We start from the raw sequence: 19,377 nt of genomic DNA, 5'->3' as shown, positions 1-19,377 counted from the left end.
GCTTCACCCCCAGCTCGGGGCTCCCCTCTCACTCAGAATAACACCCTTCTCCTCCCTCAGACCTCCAGGCTCCCGCCTGTTTTCAAGCTCCTTCCCTGCCCTCCCTCCCCTCTGCTCACTCGCCACCCACCTCCGACTCTTGCTGTGCTTTGAACTCATCCCCCTCAGGCTCTTTCCTCACTCCTTCTGCTCCAATGGCATCTTCTCCGGGAAGCCGTCCACGACTCCATTTAATTTGCTCAGATCCATCTCGCTATTTTTCTTTTTTATTGTCTTTCCTTCACCAAAAGTGACAAGAGGGGGCCTCGTTCACCCTGTTTATTGCTGCACCCCCAGCAGCTAGAACAGGGCCTGACTTATTGCAGGAATTCAAGTATTCGTTGAATGAACAAATAAATAAATGGATGAGTTATGCAGTTTTCATTATCTGAAAACTAGACATAAAGTTTGTATTTTGAGACCTAATTTTTAAGAGGAATTTGTCACATGAGTCCTTATACAAAATATGTAATAAAATAGAAGACATTTTCATTAGTATAGCTCATAAAATTAACAACAGAATACCACTTACTGTGACTCTGCCTTCTAAAATAGATATTTAATATTTCTTAAGATGTGGAATTGGCAAAGAAGTTACCCTTAAATCTTGATTCTTTTTTTAAAAAAATCTCTTAATTGGCCAAGACTTGCGACTTTATCAGTTATCAAGCCAGCGCTGAGCAGGGAACTTGCAAAGTGTTTGCTGCTGGGCTTATCTCATGGATAAGCAATGTCACCTTCCCTCGTCGTCTGTTACCGACAGCCCTGCCCTCCTCTTCCTCCCTAAGGATAGAGCCTATTTTCCCCCAGCAAAGGCTGGTGCCAGCCCTGCTCTCTGCGACATCAACCCAGAGACCTGGTGCTGGGGCCCCCACCCGGGCACAGCGCGGGCCTCACCTGCTTTACCCTGACGAGTGTGCGCAGGCCCCGCACCCGCCTGCCGGGCTCGGGTGGTAGGCTCCAGGCCCAGCCTTTCAGGGGGCGCGGGCCAGCCAGTGAGAGAATACAGCTGCCCAAGGAAAGCTCTCACTGTCACTGAGATACATTTCTCTCCCTTAACTTCTCCGTTTCAGTGGATGTAATTTTTCCATCGTAAAACTAAGGGGTGAAGAGGAGATTGAAGAGGAAGGGCTGGCTGGGAGCCGAGCACAGTGACTCTATTTAAGGTGAGGCTAAGGCTTTGGTGGGACAGGCTGGGCTGAGTCGCCTGTTCCCTCCCATGGACACTGACGCGGCCAGCTGAAGCCCTGCGCCAAGAGGTCTCTCCGACCGGCCTCCTTTTTGGTTCGGGCGCTCAGCTGAGTAAGTGGGGCCGCCTCTCCGCCCTTTCTCCTTACAGCCCAGTCTCCTAAACCCCAATTCAGACCTCTCGGTTCTTCCTCGGCTGATTCAGTGCCCCAGTAAAACTCCAGGGTCCCTGCCCTTGTGGAGATCCCCATGGCGATACCACCCCATTTCTCAAAGGAAGGCTCGAAGGCTCATGGACACCGGGGCCGAGCCTGGGGTTCAAGGCCCTCTGAACTCACCCCCAGGTTTATCCTGGGCTGCAGCTCCACTGCTCCCCACGTAGCAGGAAAGCTCCGCCTTCCCTTCCCCGCGTCCTTGCGCACACTCCTCCCTACGCCTGGACAGCCTCTGCACCCTGCTCCCTCTCACTCCACCTCCCACCTGTCAACACTCTAAACTGTCCTCCAGAGCTTAGCTCAAAGCGAGACCCTCGCAGGCCCCTCATGACCCTGCCCAGGACGCCTGCTCTCTGAGTTCTCACGGGACCTTTCGTGTACTTCCGATACCCATCGCGTTGCGCTTGGTACCAAGTTCAATGTGCATCTAACTCTGTTATTAAGCCATTGGAGAGAAGGTCCCGTGTCTTCTCCATGTTGGTGGCTCCACCTCAGCAGCTGCTTCCCACACAGGGTACCTTCTACAAAAGGTGACCATATAGTTTGTTATAATTTATTGTCCAAACTAGAACACTTTTGAGAGTGAAAGGGGACACTCTTAATAATTATGCCGGGCTACAAGTAAAACTAAAATTGTCCCTGGCTACTTGGTCACATGTGGTCTCCATATGGCAAGGCCTCGGGGAGCAGTTTCTGAGTCAAGTGGAGATGCTTACAATGTAGTCAGCAGTGAACAGCGTGAAAGGGCGGAGCTGGTATTGCTGGGGGTGGTTCCACTGGGCAGGTGCTCCCTGGGGTGCGTCTGGAGGGAAGGAGCAGGATTCAGGAAGGTCCAATTAGACAGAGGGAAGAAGAAATGACATCGCGGAAGGATAGGACGGCGGCCGCGAAGACAGAACCACGTTTGATCTACGCAGAGTAAGAGTTTGTGGCTGAAGTTGATGGTTTATATGGAGAAGAAACAGGCAGCATGGTTGGAGGAAACTGGAGTTATCGCCGGTGTGTGTCGGGGGAGTCTTTACACAGGAGGGAAGAGCGGCAAACACTGCGTGTTTCTGAGCAGAAAGGAGACGAAGAAAATGCAGCAGTTTAGGGAGGTTATTCCCATGGTCGCGTTCAGAGAGCGGGGAGGCTGAGCAGAGGGAGGCCGCCGGGGCCCCGGAAAGAATCTGTCAGGTGACAGGAATTCAGGGGCAATACTGGCAACCGGAATGCGTGAGCCAGGAGAACGGAAAAGGCCGAGTTAACCGCACTCTGTGAGCCCAGGGAGCTGGGCACAGTGTGGGGCGACGCCGCGCAGATGCGACGTGGGCGCCACAGACTGGAATAAGGAGGCAAGCGGCAGAGGTGCTTTGGACGGAGACGGTGCCTTTAGACTTGCACGCGCCGGGTGTGAGGCACCGGTGTGCCCTCTGCACGGAAGCGTCCGGCAGACCCCGAGGGGAGCCCTGGCGGTGGGAGAGCTGGGCCAGCGCCCACGTCCAGGGGCAGGGGCCCGGAGCGAGCAGTGGGGGAGAGAGCGGAGACCTGTCCCGGGCCGGCCAGCCGGGGAGCGCGCTGAGTGCCAAGGGCTGCAGCTCAGCAAAGCGCGGACCGAACGGGGAGGGAGCCCCCCGAGGCCAGCAGGGACCGCCGTCCAGGACCTGGCAGCGGAGATAAAGACTAAGGTGAAAAATATTTAAGGAAGGAACCGGAAATGAGTTTCCCTGGCCCGTGATATTGCCAGAGACTGATTTTCTGCCCATGCCAAAGGCATGTGGATGTGATGTGTGTGTTTCCACCCTGAACCAGGATTAATGGCCGAAAAGCCAAAAAGCCAGTTAGATTCAACAAAAATATGAATTCTTCTGATATTAACAGAGCTGTGACCGATGACCAAAATACTTAAACAATAGCTACTAACCTCTGATACCTTTTTTCACCCAGAAGGTAGCAATACTGGCCATAAAAGAAAGAGCTCTTCTTCATACAGATTCCATCATAATGACACCTGAAAAATGAAGTTGTCTTAAAGATCATGTCAAGCCACTGGCATGCTTTATAGAAACTCAAACGGACTAGCTAATGCACACATGGGCTTCTCCAGGCTTTATCATTGGTCCCCTTTATTAGGAAAAGCTAACAGTCACTCAGCCTGACCAAGCTCTGGTAGGTCAACAATTTCATACTATTTCAAAAGCATCAGCTTTTAACAGGGCCTGTGAATGTTCTACTCTGCGTTCTCAGTATATGAGGCTCATTCTAATGGGGGGACTCAACAGGGGAGGCCTCCTGCTGCTGCGGCCATTAACCTCTTTACAGTAACATGAAGCTACACCCAGGTTCTCTTCTGTTGGGCGCTGGGAGCTGGGAGCTGGGAGGTGGGAGGTGGGAGGTGGGAGGTGGGAGGTGGGAGGTGGGAGGTGGGAGGTGGGAGGTGGGAGGTGGGAGCTGGGAGGTGGGAGGTGGGAGGTGGGAGCTGGGAGGTGGGAGCTGGGAGGTGGGAGGTGGGAGGTGGGAGCTGGGAGGTGGGAGGTGGGAGGTGGGAGGTGGGAGGTGGGAGGTGGGAGCTGGGAGGTGGGAGCTGGGAGCTGGGAGCTGGGAGGTGGGAGGTGGGAGCTGGGAGGTGGGAGGTGGGAGGTGGGAGGTGGGAGCTGGGAGGTGGGAGGTGGGAGGTGGGAGGTGGGAGCTGGGAGGTGGGAGCTGGGAGGTGGGAGGTGGGAGCTGGGAGCTGGGAGGTGGGAGCTGGGAGGTGGGAGGTGGGAGGTGGGAGGTGGGAGCTGGGAGCTGGGAGCTGGGAGGTGGGAGCTGGGAGGTGGGAGCTGGGAGCTGGGAGGTGGGAGCTGGGAGGTGGGAGGTGGGAGGTGGGAGGTGGGAGCTGGGAGGTGGGAGCTGGGAGGTGGGAGGTGGGAGCTGGGAGGTGGGAGCTGGGAGGTGGGAGGTGGGAGCTGGGAGCTGGGAGCTGGGAGGTGGGAGCTGGGAGGTGGGAGCTGGGAGCTGGGAGGTGGGAGGTGGGAGGTGGGAGCTGGGAGGTGGGAGGTGGGAGGTGGGAGGTGGGAGCTGGGAGGTGGGAGGTGGGAGGTGGGAGGTGGGAGGTGGGAGCTGGGAGGTGGGAGGTGGGAGGTGGGAGGTGGGAGCTGGGAGGTGGGAGGTGGGAGCTGGGAGGTGGGAGGTGGGAGGTGGGAGGTGGGAGCTGGGAGGTGGGAGCTGGGAGCTGGGAGCTGGGAGGTGGGAGGTGGGAGCTGGGAGGTGGGAGCTGGGAGCTGGGAGCTGGGAGGTGGGAGGTGGGAGCTGGGAGGTGGGAGGTGGGAGGTGGGAGCTGGGAGGTGGGAGCTGGGAGGTGGGAGGTGGGAGGTGGGAGCTGGGAGGTGGGAGCTGGGAGGTGGGAGGTGGGAGGTGGGAGGTGGGAGCTGGGAGGTGGGAGCTGGGAGCTGGGAGGTGGGAGCTGGGAGGTGGGAGGTGGGAGCTGGGAGCTGGGAGCTGGGAGGTGGGAGGTGGGAGGTGGGAGGTGGGAGGTGGGAGCTGGGAGCTGGGAGCTGGGAGGTGGGAGGTGGGAGCTGGGAGCTGGGAGGTGGGAGGTGGGAGGTGGGAGCTGGGAGGTGGGAGGTGGGAGGTGGGAGGTGGGAGGTGGGAGGTGGGAGGTGGGAGGTGGGAGCTGGGAGGTGGGAGCTGGGAGGTGGGAGGTGGGAGCTGGGAGCTGGGAGCTGGGAGGTGGGAGCTGGGAGGTGGGAGGTGGGAGGTGGGAGCTGGGAGGTGGGAGGTGGGAGGTGGGAGGTGGGAGCTGGGAGCTGGGAGGTGGGCGCTGGGAGGTGGGAGCTGGGAGCTGGGAGGTGGGAGGTGGGAGGTGGGAGCTGGGAGGTGGGAGCTGGGAGGTGGGAGCTGGGAGGTGGGAGGTTTGGAGCTGGGAGGTGGGAGGTGGGAGGTGGGAGCTGGGAGGTGGGAGCTGGGAGGTGGGAGGTGGGAGGTGGGAGGTGGGAGGTGGGAGGTGGGAGGTGGGAGCTGGGAGCTGGGAGGTGGGAGCTGGGAGGTGGGAGGTGGGAGGTGGGAGCTGGGAGCTGGGAGGTGGGAGGTGGGAGGTGGGAGCTGGGAGCTGGGAGCTGGGAGCTGGGAGCTGGGAGCTGGGAGGTGGGAGCTGGGAGGTGGGAGGTGGGAGCTGGGCGCTGGGAGCTGGACGCTGGGAGCTGGCCCTGGGAGCTGGGCTGGGCCCTCTGCAGCCCAGAGGCTCCTCTGCTGAGCCGCAGCTGGTCCAGGCTCTTAGCAGTGCAACTAAAGTTTTCAAATGAACTGTTGGGCAGTACTGAGTTTGGCAGACTCTTCCCCTGTTTTCCACTCACTGCTTCAAGCTTGCAGGCCCCTCTCCTAACTCGGCTTCCATTTCTTTCCACCGATTTCCTGATATCTCCTGATTTTTCTTGTTTTAAAACAAACAACAAGTAACAATGATAACTGAGTGACAGTTATAACACCATGCACCATATAACACTGAAATTTCTTTTTGTGTTAAAAATATAGCCTGGGTACCTAGTCTCCTGAATATAGTTCAAATATGCTAATTAGATGAATACTTGGAAGCTTTAGCTCAAACAGTAATTAAAACAGTTCTATTATTCTGTGTGTGTAATTATTTAAATATTTCAACAATTAGACATTTACATCTCTAAGTATTTAAGTTGCTGAGACAGAAAAATATATATTGCGACTTTTGTATTTCAACAAAATTGCTGAGAAAACAGACATTAATATTTGGTTCTAATATTACCTGAATCATTTTAGGCACTAGGATCTCCATTTGAATTGTGGGAACTCTCTGATAAGAGTTGATATTTATAGTTTGTTTCATTTTGAACTTTTTTAGTCACTTAGTTTGTGATTTTTTTCAAAATTTTTTTAACATTTAAAGTAAAACAAAAATGACAAACCTACCTGGCACTTCCTCTCGTGCTTGGCTTCGGGGCAACAAGACCAGGAAAAACCAAGTGCACAAGCTAAAATAATAAGTCAGATTTCAAGTTTTAATTCAAAAATTTAGAAATAAAACTTCCGATTTCTCCTCTCACACTACATAAACTATACTTCCTCTGTTCTGATGATAAAGAAAATATGTATAAATGAAATTTGAAAAATATCAGACAAGTATAAAGAAGAAAACATACCACTCAGAGGAAATCACCATTTGCACCCCGATGTGGTTCTGTCTAGTCTTTTATCAAAGTCTCCATAGGTGCCCGTGTTCTATGCTACATACATGAAACAACTGACACCACACGAGCATGTCTGCAGTCTTGCTTTCCACTTGCTTCCCTCCACGTGGAACCACAAACATTTCCTTTGGTCATTACGAATTCTCTGAAAACAGGGGTTAACAGCTGCATAATAGTCCATCGTGTGAGTGCCCCATAATTTTACTGTTTTCCTCTTTTTCCAACGTGATCATTTTCACATTTTATTATTCATTTGTTTACCTAATTTGTTCCTTGTACAGGTTTTGTTAGCAAAGGCTATTACAACTCTGAATAACATAGCTACTTCTGACTCCGCTTCTCACCTCCCAGTTACCATTTTAATGCACATTGTTAAGTAGCACTGATATTATGTTTATGATCAATAACATTAAAAAAAATAGAAGTCTGTTCTGTTTCCTCGTTATGAGAGGGCCAGGGCATGCGTGGGCCAAGGGCATGCCTGCTGACAGTGAGGCCCTGCGGCCTGGTGAAATTGCACAGACGCGGGGCAAGGAGGCGCGGTGCTCCCAACAGTCAGGTCAGGATTTCTGCTCTTCTTCTACACCCCTCCACAATCACTCAGCCTCCGCTTCTGGTGGTTTCCTGCTGCACCCCTCTTTTTTTTTTTCCTTAGCTTCCAAGCAGCAGGATTTGACAGTGTCATAAAACATTCCTCTTGTCTGGCCCCAGGTCCTACGTCTCCCTACAGGAGCCTCCCAAGTCTGGGTGTGGGGGAGGAGAAGGAAGGAACAGGGAAGGCAAGTCCTGCACAATTAAACGTCAAGGTCATGAGGCCAAATTGACAGGTTCCTTCAGGGAAGGAGACCAAAATGTACACATGAAAAATAAATGATAGGAGATCAAAGAAAAAGTCAGTGAAGTCTAAGTGCAGAATTAGAAGCCAGAAATTTTACTTTCAACAACAGATTCTTACAATTTCATCTCCTCTTAAGAAGATCAATTAAAACCTTCCCTATGTGTCTAGTTGTAAGATAGTAGGTACCTAATGGGATTATTACAGAGCATACAGCAGGCTCAGATTCAAGCCCTGGGAAGTAGTCTGGTGTTCTGGAGGGAGAAGCAGAAATAACTTGCCTAGTTGTCTAGAGGTGTAATAACCTGTAGTTGACTTTATTGAGCACTTCCAACCCCAAATGACCCCGTGACTTCATTTTATGATCAAGCACACCACAGTTAAAATTTAAAAACCAACTGAGATGATTATTTCCAAAACATGTAATAAGTAAAAAATTTACATACTTAATATAGAGAGAGCTCACATAAATCCATAGGAAAAACACTGACACACCAACAGAAAGTGGTCTGGTGGTGTCACGTGTACACACAATGCACATGTGGCCAGAACACCTGCCACAGTGCTTACCTTCCTGACCACCCCACACGCACGCGGAGACAGCGAAACACAGTCCTTCACCAGCAAGTGTTCTAGGCTAAGGACATTACAGGTTTGGGTAAGAATGCCAAGACGGCCACGAGCGGTGTGAATTGGCTGTAATTGTCTAGAGTCTCTCCTGGGGAGATGACCAGGCAGTTAATGTTACTTATAACAGAGAAAGATCTTAACCTAAGTTTCCAGGAAAGAGGATGGTTGGAAGAGTTCTGGAACATCCAAAAAGGATCTTTAGCCATTTTACAACGTGCGTGGGAGAATGTGTGTGCGTGTGTGTGTGTGTGTGTGTGTGTGTGCGTGTGTGTGTGTGCGTGTGTGTGTGTTTTTAATATGTCTTTATTGATTTCAGAGAGAGGAAGGGAGAGAGAGAGGGAAACATCGATGATGAGAGTCATCACCGATCAGGTGCCCCCTCCACGCCCCCAGCTGGGAGTCAAGCCCCCAACCCGGGCCCGGGCCCTGACCGGGAATCGAACCACCATCTCCTGGATCCTAGGCTGATGCCCAACCGCTGAGCCGTGCCTGGCCGGGCGCACTGAATATTTTAATGTGAAAGTTTAAGATGTTCTGGATGAAAATAGGCATATAATTATCATAGTTAATGTTTCTTGGGTGCTTCCCATGCACCAAGATTATTTAATTCTCTTTACGTGTGCTTTCTCATTAATTTCTTAAAAGCATGTCATGATGTTAGTACTATTAACATTATGAATACTCTCATTTTACAGATGACGAACTTGAGGCACAAAAAGGTTAAATAACTTGCCCAGGGTTATAACCTAATTAGTCTGATTCTAGGCTTAGTGCTGACAAAAAGTGTGCCAAATTGCATTCTGTCTATCTGTCAGCCCACCTGTCTGTCCGAATACCAGTCTGTCTGTACATCCATGCATACATCCTTCTTTCAGTCCATCCACCTACATAGTATCCGTACAGCAGGATGAGCCATGAAGACCACAGGAAGCAGAGTGACCTGTGAGACACATAGCAGGGGCTCACGCTCTCAGGCATTTAGCAAAAATTTGGTTTTAAAATTCCAATCATCCACAAAGAGGTAGAGAGAAGAGGAAGCGTGAGGGCATTTCTTGTGGCAAGACCACTCTCTTACCTGGGAAGGGTGTGTGCCATGGGCCTGGCAGAAGGGGATTCATGGACTCACTAGAGAGTTACTGTGAAGCTCCTGCAGTCAGTGTCTGGCTGTGGCACAGGAGTCCTGGCAGATGAGGGACAGGCTGGCCAGCGGCCTTGGTGGACTGGCAGAGGAGAGTGGCTACTGCCCTGGTTTCAGGGGGCTTACCCATAGTCCTCTCACGTCAACAATGGCTGAGGAGTTTCCGTGAAGAGCTGCCGTGTGGGACAGCCCGGGCTCTGCCTCGCAAGGGCCCCGGGACGGGCAGTCAGGCTTCAGAACGAGTCAGTCACCCAGGCAAGGGATGCGTGTGCGAACACCCCCGGGGGCTACTCTGAAGGAGCCACAGAAGGGACCAGGAGATAAGAGTCTGCCTAGTCCCCAAACATGACTGGGGAAGCTGTGCAGGAGGAACCTCCCAGCCCCTTTCACCTCCCCTCCTGGAGGGGTCAAACCAACCCCCAGTGAGGGGGGGCAGGAGAGGGGGGAGGGAAGAAGCAGCCCCACACCTAGTTCTTTGCTGGCAAGAAACCACACTGGAGGAGGTGGGAAAAGCTTCCACCTTGACCCCAGTTCAGAACGTGGAACAACATTCTAAGCAGCAGACTGACACTGTTGGATAAATTAGAGTGACAACAGGGCTTTGCAGCACCCAAGGATTTCCAGAGAGGTCCCGCTGCCGGCTCCAAGGCTCATTGGGGCCTAGGAAGGGCCACCCAAGGAGCAGGTTCAAACTCTCTGTGTGATCTCTCCCCAGCCCCGGCGGGGCACGTGTGTGCACATGCGCATGAGCATGCACATGAACCACACGCAGGCTACATCTCTGGATGGCAAGGCCATAGCCGGTATTTATTTTCTTCTTTTTATACACTTTTCTCTAATTCCCACATTTTCTCTAAAGGGAATGTGTTACTTTTATAATCGGAAAAACATGAGTAAAAGTTATTTTTAAAAGGAAGTCAGTGTTACGGAAATCCCCTCGTCCAGTAAGGTTATCACTTGCAGCAGGAATGAGTGTCGCCCTCACATGCCCAGCACTGCCCAAAGGAATGAGAAACCTTCTCACATCTGCACAGGAACCGCTGTGGAGCCAGGAACTGACTCCGCTCCCAGGGGAGCGGGGAGGAAACGGGAATTGGGTATTTTGTTGTTTCTCTTGTAAACATGCTTTGGGATCATATCCTGTCCCCCTTCCTCTCCCTTCTCTGTTGTCACAGAGCCGGCAGCAAAGGCTCCCTTCCCAATCCCAGCTCCACTGGACTGGCCCACTCTTCAGGCGAATTCCCAAGGAGAGCTGCAAGCTAGTGTCTTGGGGAATGGATGCTAAGGCAGGATTAAGATGAAAAATGCTAATGAAATGCCCATTGTACACTGGAGTCTCTTTTTAACTTGTCCTGTGGAATACTCTGCAGTGGGACTGAAACAACTTCTAAGAAAATCTAAAACAGATTTTGAAAAACAGTCTTTGGTTTCTTAGAAAAGGAAGTAAGGATCCTACAGAACCAAAGCATGTCAAGTGGAAGTCACCCCACTTCCACCTGACAAGACAGCCAGGCAGGCAGCCAGGAGAAGGCTGGGGCCTGGCCCAGCCAGTGCAGCGCCGCAGAGCCCCGGCCGCCCAGGGGTGCTCCGGGGGAGGGAGGAGCTGCCTGGTGACCCACCATTCACTGCGCTGACCCAGATGGGAAATACCAGCCACATGTGGCTGATAAGCACTTAAAGTGTGGCTAGTCTGAATTGAGATGGGCTTGCATGTAAAATACACTGGATTTGGAAAATTTTGTTGGAGAAAAGATTGAAAAAATAACTTGGTGATTTTTAATATTGATTTCCTGGTGAAAAGGTAATATTTTTAATATTTTGGATTAAACTTAAAAATTATAAAATATTATTTTCACCATTAAAAAACTTCAAAAATGAGGATAGTAAAATATTTAAAATTATGTCCATGACTCCCATTGAATTTCTATTGGACAGCACTGGATTAGAGTCTATGAGACCCAGTCAAACTTGCAATTGGACTGGACAAGATATCTCTTTCCTCTAGAGTCCTAGCTCTTTCTGTTCTGTATTCTGCCTTGGCATTTATCCCATCTAATATACTATATATTTTATCTAATTTCCCTGTCTCCCCCAACCATAATACAATAAGTTCAGTGAGGGTAGAAATGTCTTTTTCATTGTTGTATCCCCAGCATCTAAAACAGTGCCTGGCACACAGAGGCTGCTCAATAAATACTTATTAAATATGGAGGGTCTCAGAAGACTATCCTTGTGTTAACATTGTCTGAATATTATATGGTCTAAACAAAGTTCCTGACAGGGCTCTTAACTTTCAGAGGAAATCTTTAAGAGTCAATGAGTTCTCTAAGTAAGACCAAATTGTGGGAAACATCAGTTGTTTGATGCGACAGAGTGGCTCCTGGAGCTTATGTGGAGCTGAGGTTGGGCATTTCCACACAGGGAGTAAGGGCCCAGCAAACTCAGGTATTTGGAGCTGCCACAGTGGCACTCTTGAGGTGTCACCCCATTCCTTACCTTCCTGGGCCCTCACTATGAAGCTTGGGCAAAGAAAGGATGGCTTTTCCATGGAGATGCAGTAGTGTGTTGGCCAACTGGTTGGCTTCCCCAAGCAGAGCCAAATTATACCCATTGAGAACCCATTAGAGCCAAACAAATCCTAATGTTGCCTCATCAATTCATGTGGGTACTTCTTTTTTTTTAAACTCAATGAACACTGTACTTTTATCTTCACAACTTACCTTCCCAAATGTGGCTGGATTGACTTGGTTCTGGGCATTTTGCCCACAGGTGTCCATGTAAATCTCATACATGAGGCAGCGAGGCACACTGTACCCTTCGCAAACACAAAAATTGTCCACCAACCTGGGCAAAGAAGAAGAAGAGAAAATTGGCATCCATTTTCCTAGAACAGGACATTTTGATATATGTTTAATTTACTAAATGCAAAGGGTCACCAATCAGTAAATGTATTATACCCTTCTGCTCTCAGCCCAGAGTTCATGTAGGGTGGGGCAAAGTAGGTTCACAGTTGTGAGTATTTGAAACACAGAATTAATTCTTTTACTATTATTTATTAATTATTGCATGATTTCCCATACGAACAACTAAACCTACTTTTGCCTCACCCTGTGTGTTGATTTTGGGCCATTAGATTATCAACATGGTAGATTTTGCTGTTGTTGTTTTATATTTTTGGCCTGAAGCCATTCCGAAAAGAAGTCCAAATTACTGGGCTCAGCAGACACTGTTTCATGTACCTTTATAAAGGCTGCAGCCGAGATCTCTATAAGTATGGAGTGGAAAATTATTTCTTCTCTAAGACACCAAGCAAGCCCACTCCCAGAGTCTACCACCCTACAGGTGGCTGTAGGAGCTGGTGCGGCTTCCCAGTCCCCCGTGTGCCTGTACCCAGGCACCAGTGCATAGCCCTCCCCTCCCCTCCCCTCCCCTCTCTATCCCTGAGGCAGTTGCTTGCATGATTTTCAAATCCAAGTGATTTGGAGCAGTCCACTATATTTTGATTCTTTAAATTGCAATGAGCTGTAAAACGCAGGACACCAAGAGACAGAAAAGCAGCACACTTCACTCTCCTTTATTTCCTGCCGGGGACAGGACTACGTGGCACTCAGGGTGTGTGCAGGCCCTGGGCCTCTGCTCTGCTTGGGTGGGGCCTTTAACTGCTCAAATGTTCAGGCCCTGGGGCTGGTGGGGATCCCCTGGGAATGGAGGACTCTGCCAGTGACTCACAGCTTATAGCCGGGCCCACAGGTTCACCCCTAGGGTGCCTCTTCCAGCAACAGGCATGTGAGTGTGTGGGGGCAAGTAGTGAGGGTGACGGGGGTCACAAAGTGTGGTCCACAGTGACATCCAGTCACAGCCTTCCCTTCCTGGTGAAGGACACACTGCCTGGTTCCTCCTCAGGCTCTTAAAGAAACACATAAAGCCAGCCAGCACAATTTCTAAGCACGAGAATTGCTTAGCATTCACCAGCCACACATCTTTTCCCTTCTTACTGATGAAATGCTGCTTATTTTTCTGGGATGAGGCACAGCGAGGCAGAAATTTACTTCCCTAGAGAGCTAAAGACCAGAGTCACAACTGTCGATCCCATGGACTTCCCGGAAGAAAGGAAAATCAACACGTGGGGGGGGGGGGGCAGGGGTACCTGGCCCTGTAACAAATTACCACAGGCCTGCGGCTGAAAACAGCAGAAACTTCCCGTCTCAGCTGTGGAAGCGCAAGTCCAACACCGCGGGGTCCCGAGGCCCGAGGGGAACCTGTTCCATGCGCTCTCCCAGCCCTGGGACAGCCAGGACCCTTGGCTCCTGTGTCTTCACCTGGCCTTCTCCTGAGTGTCCTCTCTCCTCTTCTCAAGGACACCAGTCATCTAGGCAGGGCCCACCCTAACCTGGTGTGATTTCATCTTAATGACCCTATTTCCAAAAAAGCTTACTCTCTGAAATCCCGGAGGGCCATGCCATTTGCGGGGACCCTTCACACTGTGCAGCCCAGGGACAGGATTTTCTAAGATTCTGCCATAAAATCACATGGGGTGGGACAGCTCAGTGTTGCTCATGGTTTAAATACTGTTATGGCACCAATTATTTGGCTCAAGGTTGGATACAGGGAGACGTCTACTGCAGTGGGGAGTAGCAAATTCATACGTAGGTGGTATTTCTCTTTCTTTGGTGAAGATGCCACTTGTTGATGTGTGAAAACCTACAGCTACCGTGTCCCAGAAAGGCGAAGGTTCTGGCTAAGCTGGGGAGCTGGGGACTGCGGCAGGGGCAACGGGCAGGGAGCGCAGGCTCACTCTTTATTCATAGCACTACTGGTGTAGTCAGGAAGGGTCTCCTGAAAAAGCCATCCACAAAACAGCCGCTCCTTAAAATGAACTCCGAGTTTCTGTGAGGTGCCAGGGCAATTCTTTTGCTCTAGGCTCAGCGAACTGCTGTCCTCCTGCTTCTCCACGGGAATAGCAGTGAAGGCCGTGACAGTCCCTCCTCCCACACACGTCAGGGAAGGGCGCCTCGGCGTGCAGCCTGCGTGGCCGCGTGGTCTGCCTGCTCTGACCTGCCCCGTTTGTGACCGTGAGCCTGTGGTCCTTTCCCCAGAGTTCCCGGCCTGACCTCAGGGGCTGGTGTGGTAGCTGCAGGCATCCGTTAAGTGGGCCAAGGGACGTTTTGAAAGTGGGCTTTGGTTTGCCCTGTACGAGAGGAGCGCCTCCCCTCGGAGGCGGGCCTGGACTTCAGCTCAAACAGCAGTTGCTTCCCCACCCTGTCTCCACACACATAGGAAACTATGCTGGTGATGATCACCCAGGACTCTGAGACAACTCACAGTTTCTACGATTAGAAAACAAGTATGCAGTGTGCCGAGTACACTGGCTGGCACACAGAAGCTCATGTTATCATTTTTATGTCTACCTCCAAAATCCTGAATGGAAGCAAGAAAAATGTCCATGTTAGCAGGCTGGCAGCGCAGAAGCGCCTGCGGCCAGTGAGCCTGGCTTTCCCCTACGTGTGGGCCCAAGGAGAGGCGCAACGGGAAGGTGCAGGCAGGAGGGCTGGGCAGATCCACTGGCAGGTGGGATTGGCCAAGGCTTTTCCACCATGCCCCCAAATGTCTTTGGGTGATGTGCCATTATAAAGCTGTCCAAGTTTGAAGTGGATTGATCACCCAATTCCTTGCTTAGCTGCATAATGACAGGGTTTTCCCGGCCTCATTGTCGGGTGAAGTTGTTGGCTAAGATCTTGGGAACATGCATGATGCTCTCCTTATTTTGAGTGATGGACAATCTGTTAATAGCCATCTTTAGAGTCCACACACCCAGTCCCGCGGTTCTCACATTTTCTGGGTATAAGTACCCTTTGGTTCAGCTTGATCAAAAGCTACTAGGAAATCTATTCCTTTCAAAATAAATTATTTTGAAATTATTTTCTTAATTTCAGCAGAGTCTGCAGAAATCTGAAAAAGTCTTATTTACATGCAGGAGACAGTTATCCAGCCCACAGCCAGGCTTAGCATGCACAGGGATTAGAAGACTCTCAGAGCTTCACTTGAGGTCTGAAGCCAGGGCGCCAACCAGTCACACCGCCCAGCAGGGGAAGTCAGATCACTGGTCTGTAGCCCTGTGTGCTCACCAGAGGTCTGACCACTTCTGTCCCCATTTCTACAGTCCTCCCTGTCCGTGGAACAGAAAACTACTACTTCTGTTTCCAGAGCCTGTCTGCTTCTGGCAGGACCTCTCTTTCTCCCTGGAGAGTGCCTCACATGCTGATAACAGTGGCACTGAGGCCTCTGAGATGTGGGTCCTACGTAGTGACTGACTGGAAAAGTTTACAGCGAAGTAATGCTGAAAATGGAGCATTTCTTCCCCGGGACAGCAGTCTGTCCCTCCCTGGTCTTTCACTCAGAAGCCCCAGCTCGCCTGCCGGTACCCTCTGCTGCTCTGCTAGGAAGCTGGGCTCCCTGGGTGTCTCCTAACACCGCCGGGATGCCGAGGCTCTGGGTTACAAACTGAGGGGCTCTGTTCTGGTTTGTTTGTTTTTAAAAAAAAATGTATTTCTTAATTGTGGTGAAACATACACAGCATTAATGCTACCATTTAGAAATGTACAATTCAGAGACATTAAGTACCTGCACATTGCAAAGAACTCATCTTGCAAAACTGACCCTCTGTACCCATTAAACACTAGCTTCCCACCCCCTCTTCTCCCAGCCCCTGGCAGCCACCTCTCTGCTCTCTGCCTCAGTGAATTTGGCTTTAGGTACCTCGTATGAGAGGACTCACACAGTGCGTGTGCTTCTGTGACGGCTTATTTCACGTGGAACAGCGTCTGCGAGCTTCGCCCTGGGCAGCGCCTGTCAGACCCCTCCCTGCTGAAGGCTGGCTGAACACCTTTAGTCTCCCCGCTCACCTGGGGTGCAGGTTCCCGTGCCTTTCGCCCTGGGCTATTGCGAGTGATGCCGTTATGAACACGAGGATACAAATACCAGTTTGAGTCTCTGCTTTCAATTCTTTGGGGGTACATACCCAGAAACAGAATTGGTGGATCATATGCTAGTTCTACTTTCATTTTTTTGAGGTACCTCCTTACTGTTCTCCATAGTGGCCACCACTTTACATTCCCACCAACAGTGCCCAAGGGCTCCAACTTCTCCACATCCTCGCCAACACGCCTTATTTTCTACTTCCTTTCGTTTGGTAACGACCACCCCAACGGCTGTAAGCGGTGGGGCCTGTGTTTTTAGTGTTGGTGCTAATGCCAACAGTCAGTGATCTGTTAAACACCCTCCTAGACTGGATGCCTAAGAGCAGTCCTCCAAGGAAACTAAGCCCCTCTCACCTCCACTGCCCCTCCTCCTTTTTCTTTTTTCTTTTTAAAAAATATGTCTTTATTGACTTTTTAGAAAGAGAGGAAGGGAGAGAGAGCATGCGCAAGGGATCAAACCCACAGCCTGGGTGTGTGTCTTGACTGGGAATCAAACCAGCGACCTTTGGTGCAGGGGACGCACTCAATCAAATCAGCCACACAGGCCAGGACCCCACCCTCCCCTTGGAGCACAGGAGCCTGGAGGGTCGGTCAGAGCCTGAAGGGGTAGGAATCTGTGGCTTAAGCCTTGAATTGTGACTGCAACTCACACCATCCCAAGTGACTCAGGGCACCCACACTTCCTCAGTGCACACACAACTTTAGGAGTGTGCAGGTACTTTTTAAACGCAATCATTCTTTTAAATCTCTGGAACATAAGAGCAAACCCCAGAAACTCTAGTTGACTAAAGGTGACCTGAAATAGTTGACAAAGGCGTCCTCAGAGCCTTTCCTTCTGAGAAGGTGTCGATACGCCAAGGGGTCTGAGGTAGTGAATGCAAAAGTAACAGGGCATCGCTATGTAACACTCTGAAAACACTGTGTTTTAATATTTATTCTTTTCTCTTTTTTTCTCTTACGCAAGACAAAATACATCAAAAATTTTTCTTGGGAGGAAAGGAATAACCATGTAGGCATTTTGGGGTTATAATCACAAACTCACCCTTCCTTTTTCTCTCACTCACATAACTTTTTCAGAAAGTCTTTCCTGAGAACTATTCCTTAAAGCTTTTTTTTTAAAGTAATTAGATTTCCACTAGTTATTCACCTTATAAAACTGAGGTTTCAGGACTGGATTAAATTATTTTCCTGCTTATGAAGTGTTACAAACCCACAAGCTTCATGTGTCCCAAGGGCTAATGGTATTTTCCTTCCAGTTTTTTCTGCCTCTATTTAAACAGCCAGAAGAGAATTTCACAAAAGATGTGGAATCCATTGTCACAGCTAAAAATTTCTTTGCTTTAAGTTAGGAAACATCCTGTTCTGGATCTCAGACTAAGAAAACCTTTCCTGTCCTGGACAACATATACTTTCAGAGGTATATGTGAGGGTCAGTTCAACCAACAAGGCCCAGCCCACGCTGCCCACCCGGCGGGGCAGGCTGGACTGATTCCCCAGAAGTGTGGCCCCAGGGAAGTCCCGAGGTACCTGGGCCTGGAGGCCTTTCCTGAGTGTGTGTCTGTCTGTCCAGACCTGGAGGCCTTTCCCGAGTGTGTGTCTGTCTGTCCAGACCTGGAGGCCTTTCCTGAGTGTGTGTCTGTCTGTCCAGACCTGGAGGCCTTTCCTGAGTGTGTGTCTGTCTGTCCAGACCTGGAGGCCTTTCCTGAGTGTGTGTGTGCGTGTGCGTGTCCAGACCTGGAGGCCTTTCCTGAGTGTGTGTCTGTCTGTCCAGACCTGGAGGCCTTTCCTGAGTGTGTGTCTGTCTGTCCAGACCTGGAGGCCCTTCCTGAGTGTGTGTCTGTCTGTCCAGACCTGGAGGCCTTTCCTGAGTGTGTGTGTGTGTGTGTGTGTGTGTCTGTCCCCAGTCTGTCTGTGGCCCAGGCACCCAGCATCCACAGTCGCCGGTCCTGGGTGTCACCGGCCGTCCTTTCAGACCTTTTCCTGGGCTGAGAGCAGGTGGTCGGTCTGCACTGTGGCCTGAGGCCCCCTCCTGACCGCCCCTCCTCCGGGGTGGGGTTCAGAGCGACGCCCCCTCCCCCCGCCCCCCCACCTGGAAGCCCCGCGGTGGGGGCGCGGGCCGCTCACCACTGGAGGATGCCCCTGTGCGGGCCGCGGCTGCCCCAGGCCCCGGGCGGGGAGGCCGGCGCCCCCTGGGCCATGGCGGGGACCCCCGCGGCGCCGTCGGACCGTCGGCTTCTGGGCGTTGACTTTAGAGGCGGGCGCAGGGGGCACGGGGGGGGGGGCACGGGGAGGGGGGCGCGGGGCGCAGGAGCCAGGCTGGGCGCGCGGGGCGCGCGGGGCGCGGGGGGCGCGGGGCCTGCCCTCGGAGGGCGCCTGGGCCACGCCCTGCACCCCGTTGTGAGGGTTGGGGGCAGGGGTGGCCCCCCTTGGGTCTAAATATAGGAGGACAGAGGCGAGGCAGCCCCCCCCCCCCCCCCCCCCGTCCAGCGGCCTCTCGCTGCCTTGGCCCCGGCCCCGCCCGCTGTGGGATGACCCTGGTCACCCTGAAACTACCGGCGCCCACGGCGCCCCCCCCCCCGGAGGTTCTGACGTCATCGAGGGGCAGCCGGGGCCCTCACGAGCGCCCCCGGAGTTCAGTGATGCCGACTGGGGGGCATCGGGACTTTGGAGGCGACACCCCAGGGGGCTCCCGCGGCAGCTGGGGGTGCGGCCGCTGCACCGGGGTGACCCCCACCTGCAGCCAGGACGGCGGCCCGCCCCGCGCCTTGTGCCGGTGCCCGCGCGGTGCCCGCGCCTTGTGCCGGTGCCGGCGGTCAGAGCCCCGTCGGCCGGGCGGGGTGCGGGCGCGGCGCTGGCCGCAGGGGGGCCCCGCAGGACGGCCTGGGGAGGGCAGAGACACGCCCGACGACCGCGCAGCAAAGCCCCGGGCCGGAAGCCCGCCGGGGCGGGAGCGTCTGCTCCGGAGGCTCCGCGCCGCGGGCCGCGGGCTGCGGGCTGGACGCGCCGTCGGGGCGCAGACGGACCCGCGGCGCCCGGCTGCCTGGTTCTGAAAGGAGGAGGGACGACGGCAGGGGCCGGGGGGCTGGGGCCGCGGGGAGGCGCAGCCCTGTGGAGGGCACGTGGTTCCCCCCAAGGGGAAACGGGGTGACTGTGCGGCGTCGGTGGTTGGCCCCGC

At 52.5% G+C, this 19,377-nt stretch overlaps 1 protein-coding gene across 1 annotated transcript in view; it reads right to left on the bottom strand.

The window, feature by feature from the left end:
• The window catches only part of RFX8 (regulatory factor X8), a gene marked incomplete at both ends in the record, with an annotated part of 59,480 nt that extends 41,080 nt beyond the window's left edge, over window positions 1–18,400 (bottom strand). Inside the window, 4 exon segments of the mRNA XM_081156447.1 lie at window positions 3,346–3,432; window positions 6,345–6,406; window positions 11,946–12,069; window positions 18,327–18,400. Coding sequence (XP_081012573.1) covers window positions 3,346–3,432; window positions 6,345–6,406; window positions 11,946–12,069; window positions 18,327–18,400 — 347 coding nt within the window.
• Window positions 18,401–19,377: the final 977 nt, after the last annotated feature.

This window comes from Miniopterus schreibersii (assembly GCF_964146895.1).
Source record: "Miniopterus schreibersii genome assembly, chromosome: 13".
Lineage (NCBI taxonomy): Eukaryota > Metazoa > Chordata > Mammalia > Chiroptera > Miniopteridae > Miniopterus > Miniopterus schreibersii.
Note: the sequence above shows the minus strand (reverse complement) of the source record. Positions and strands in the feature narration are given on the sequence as shown.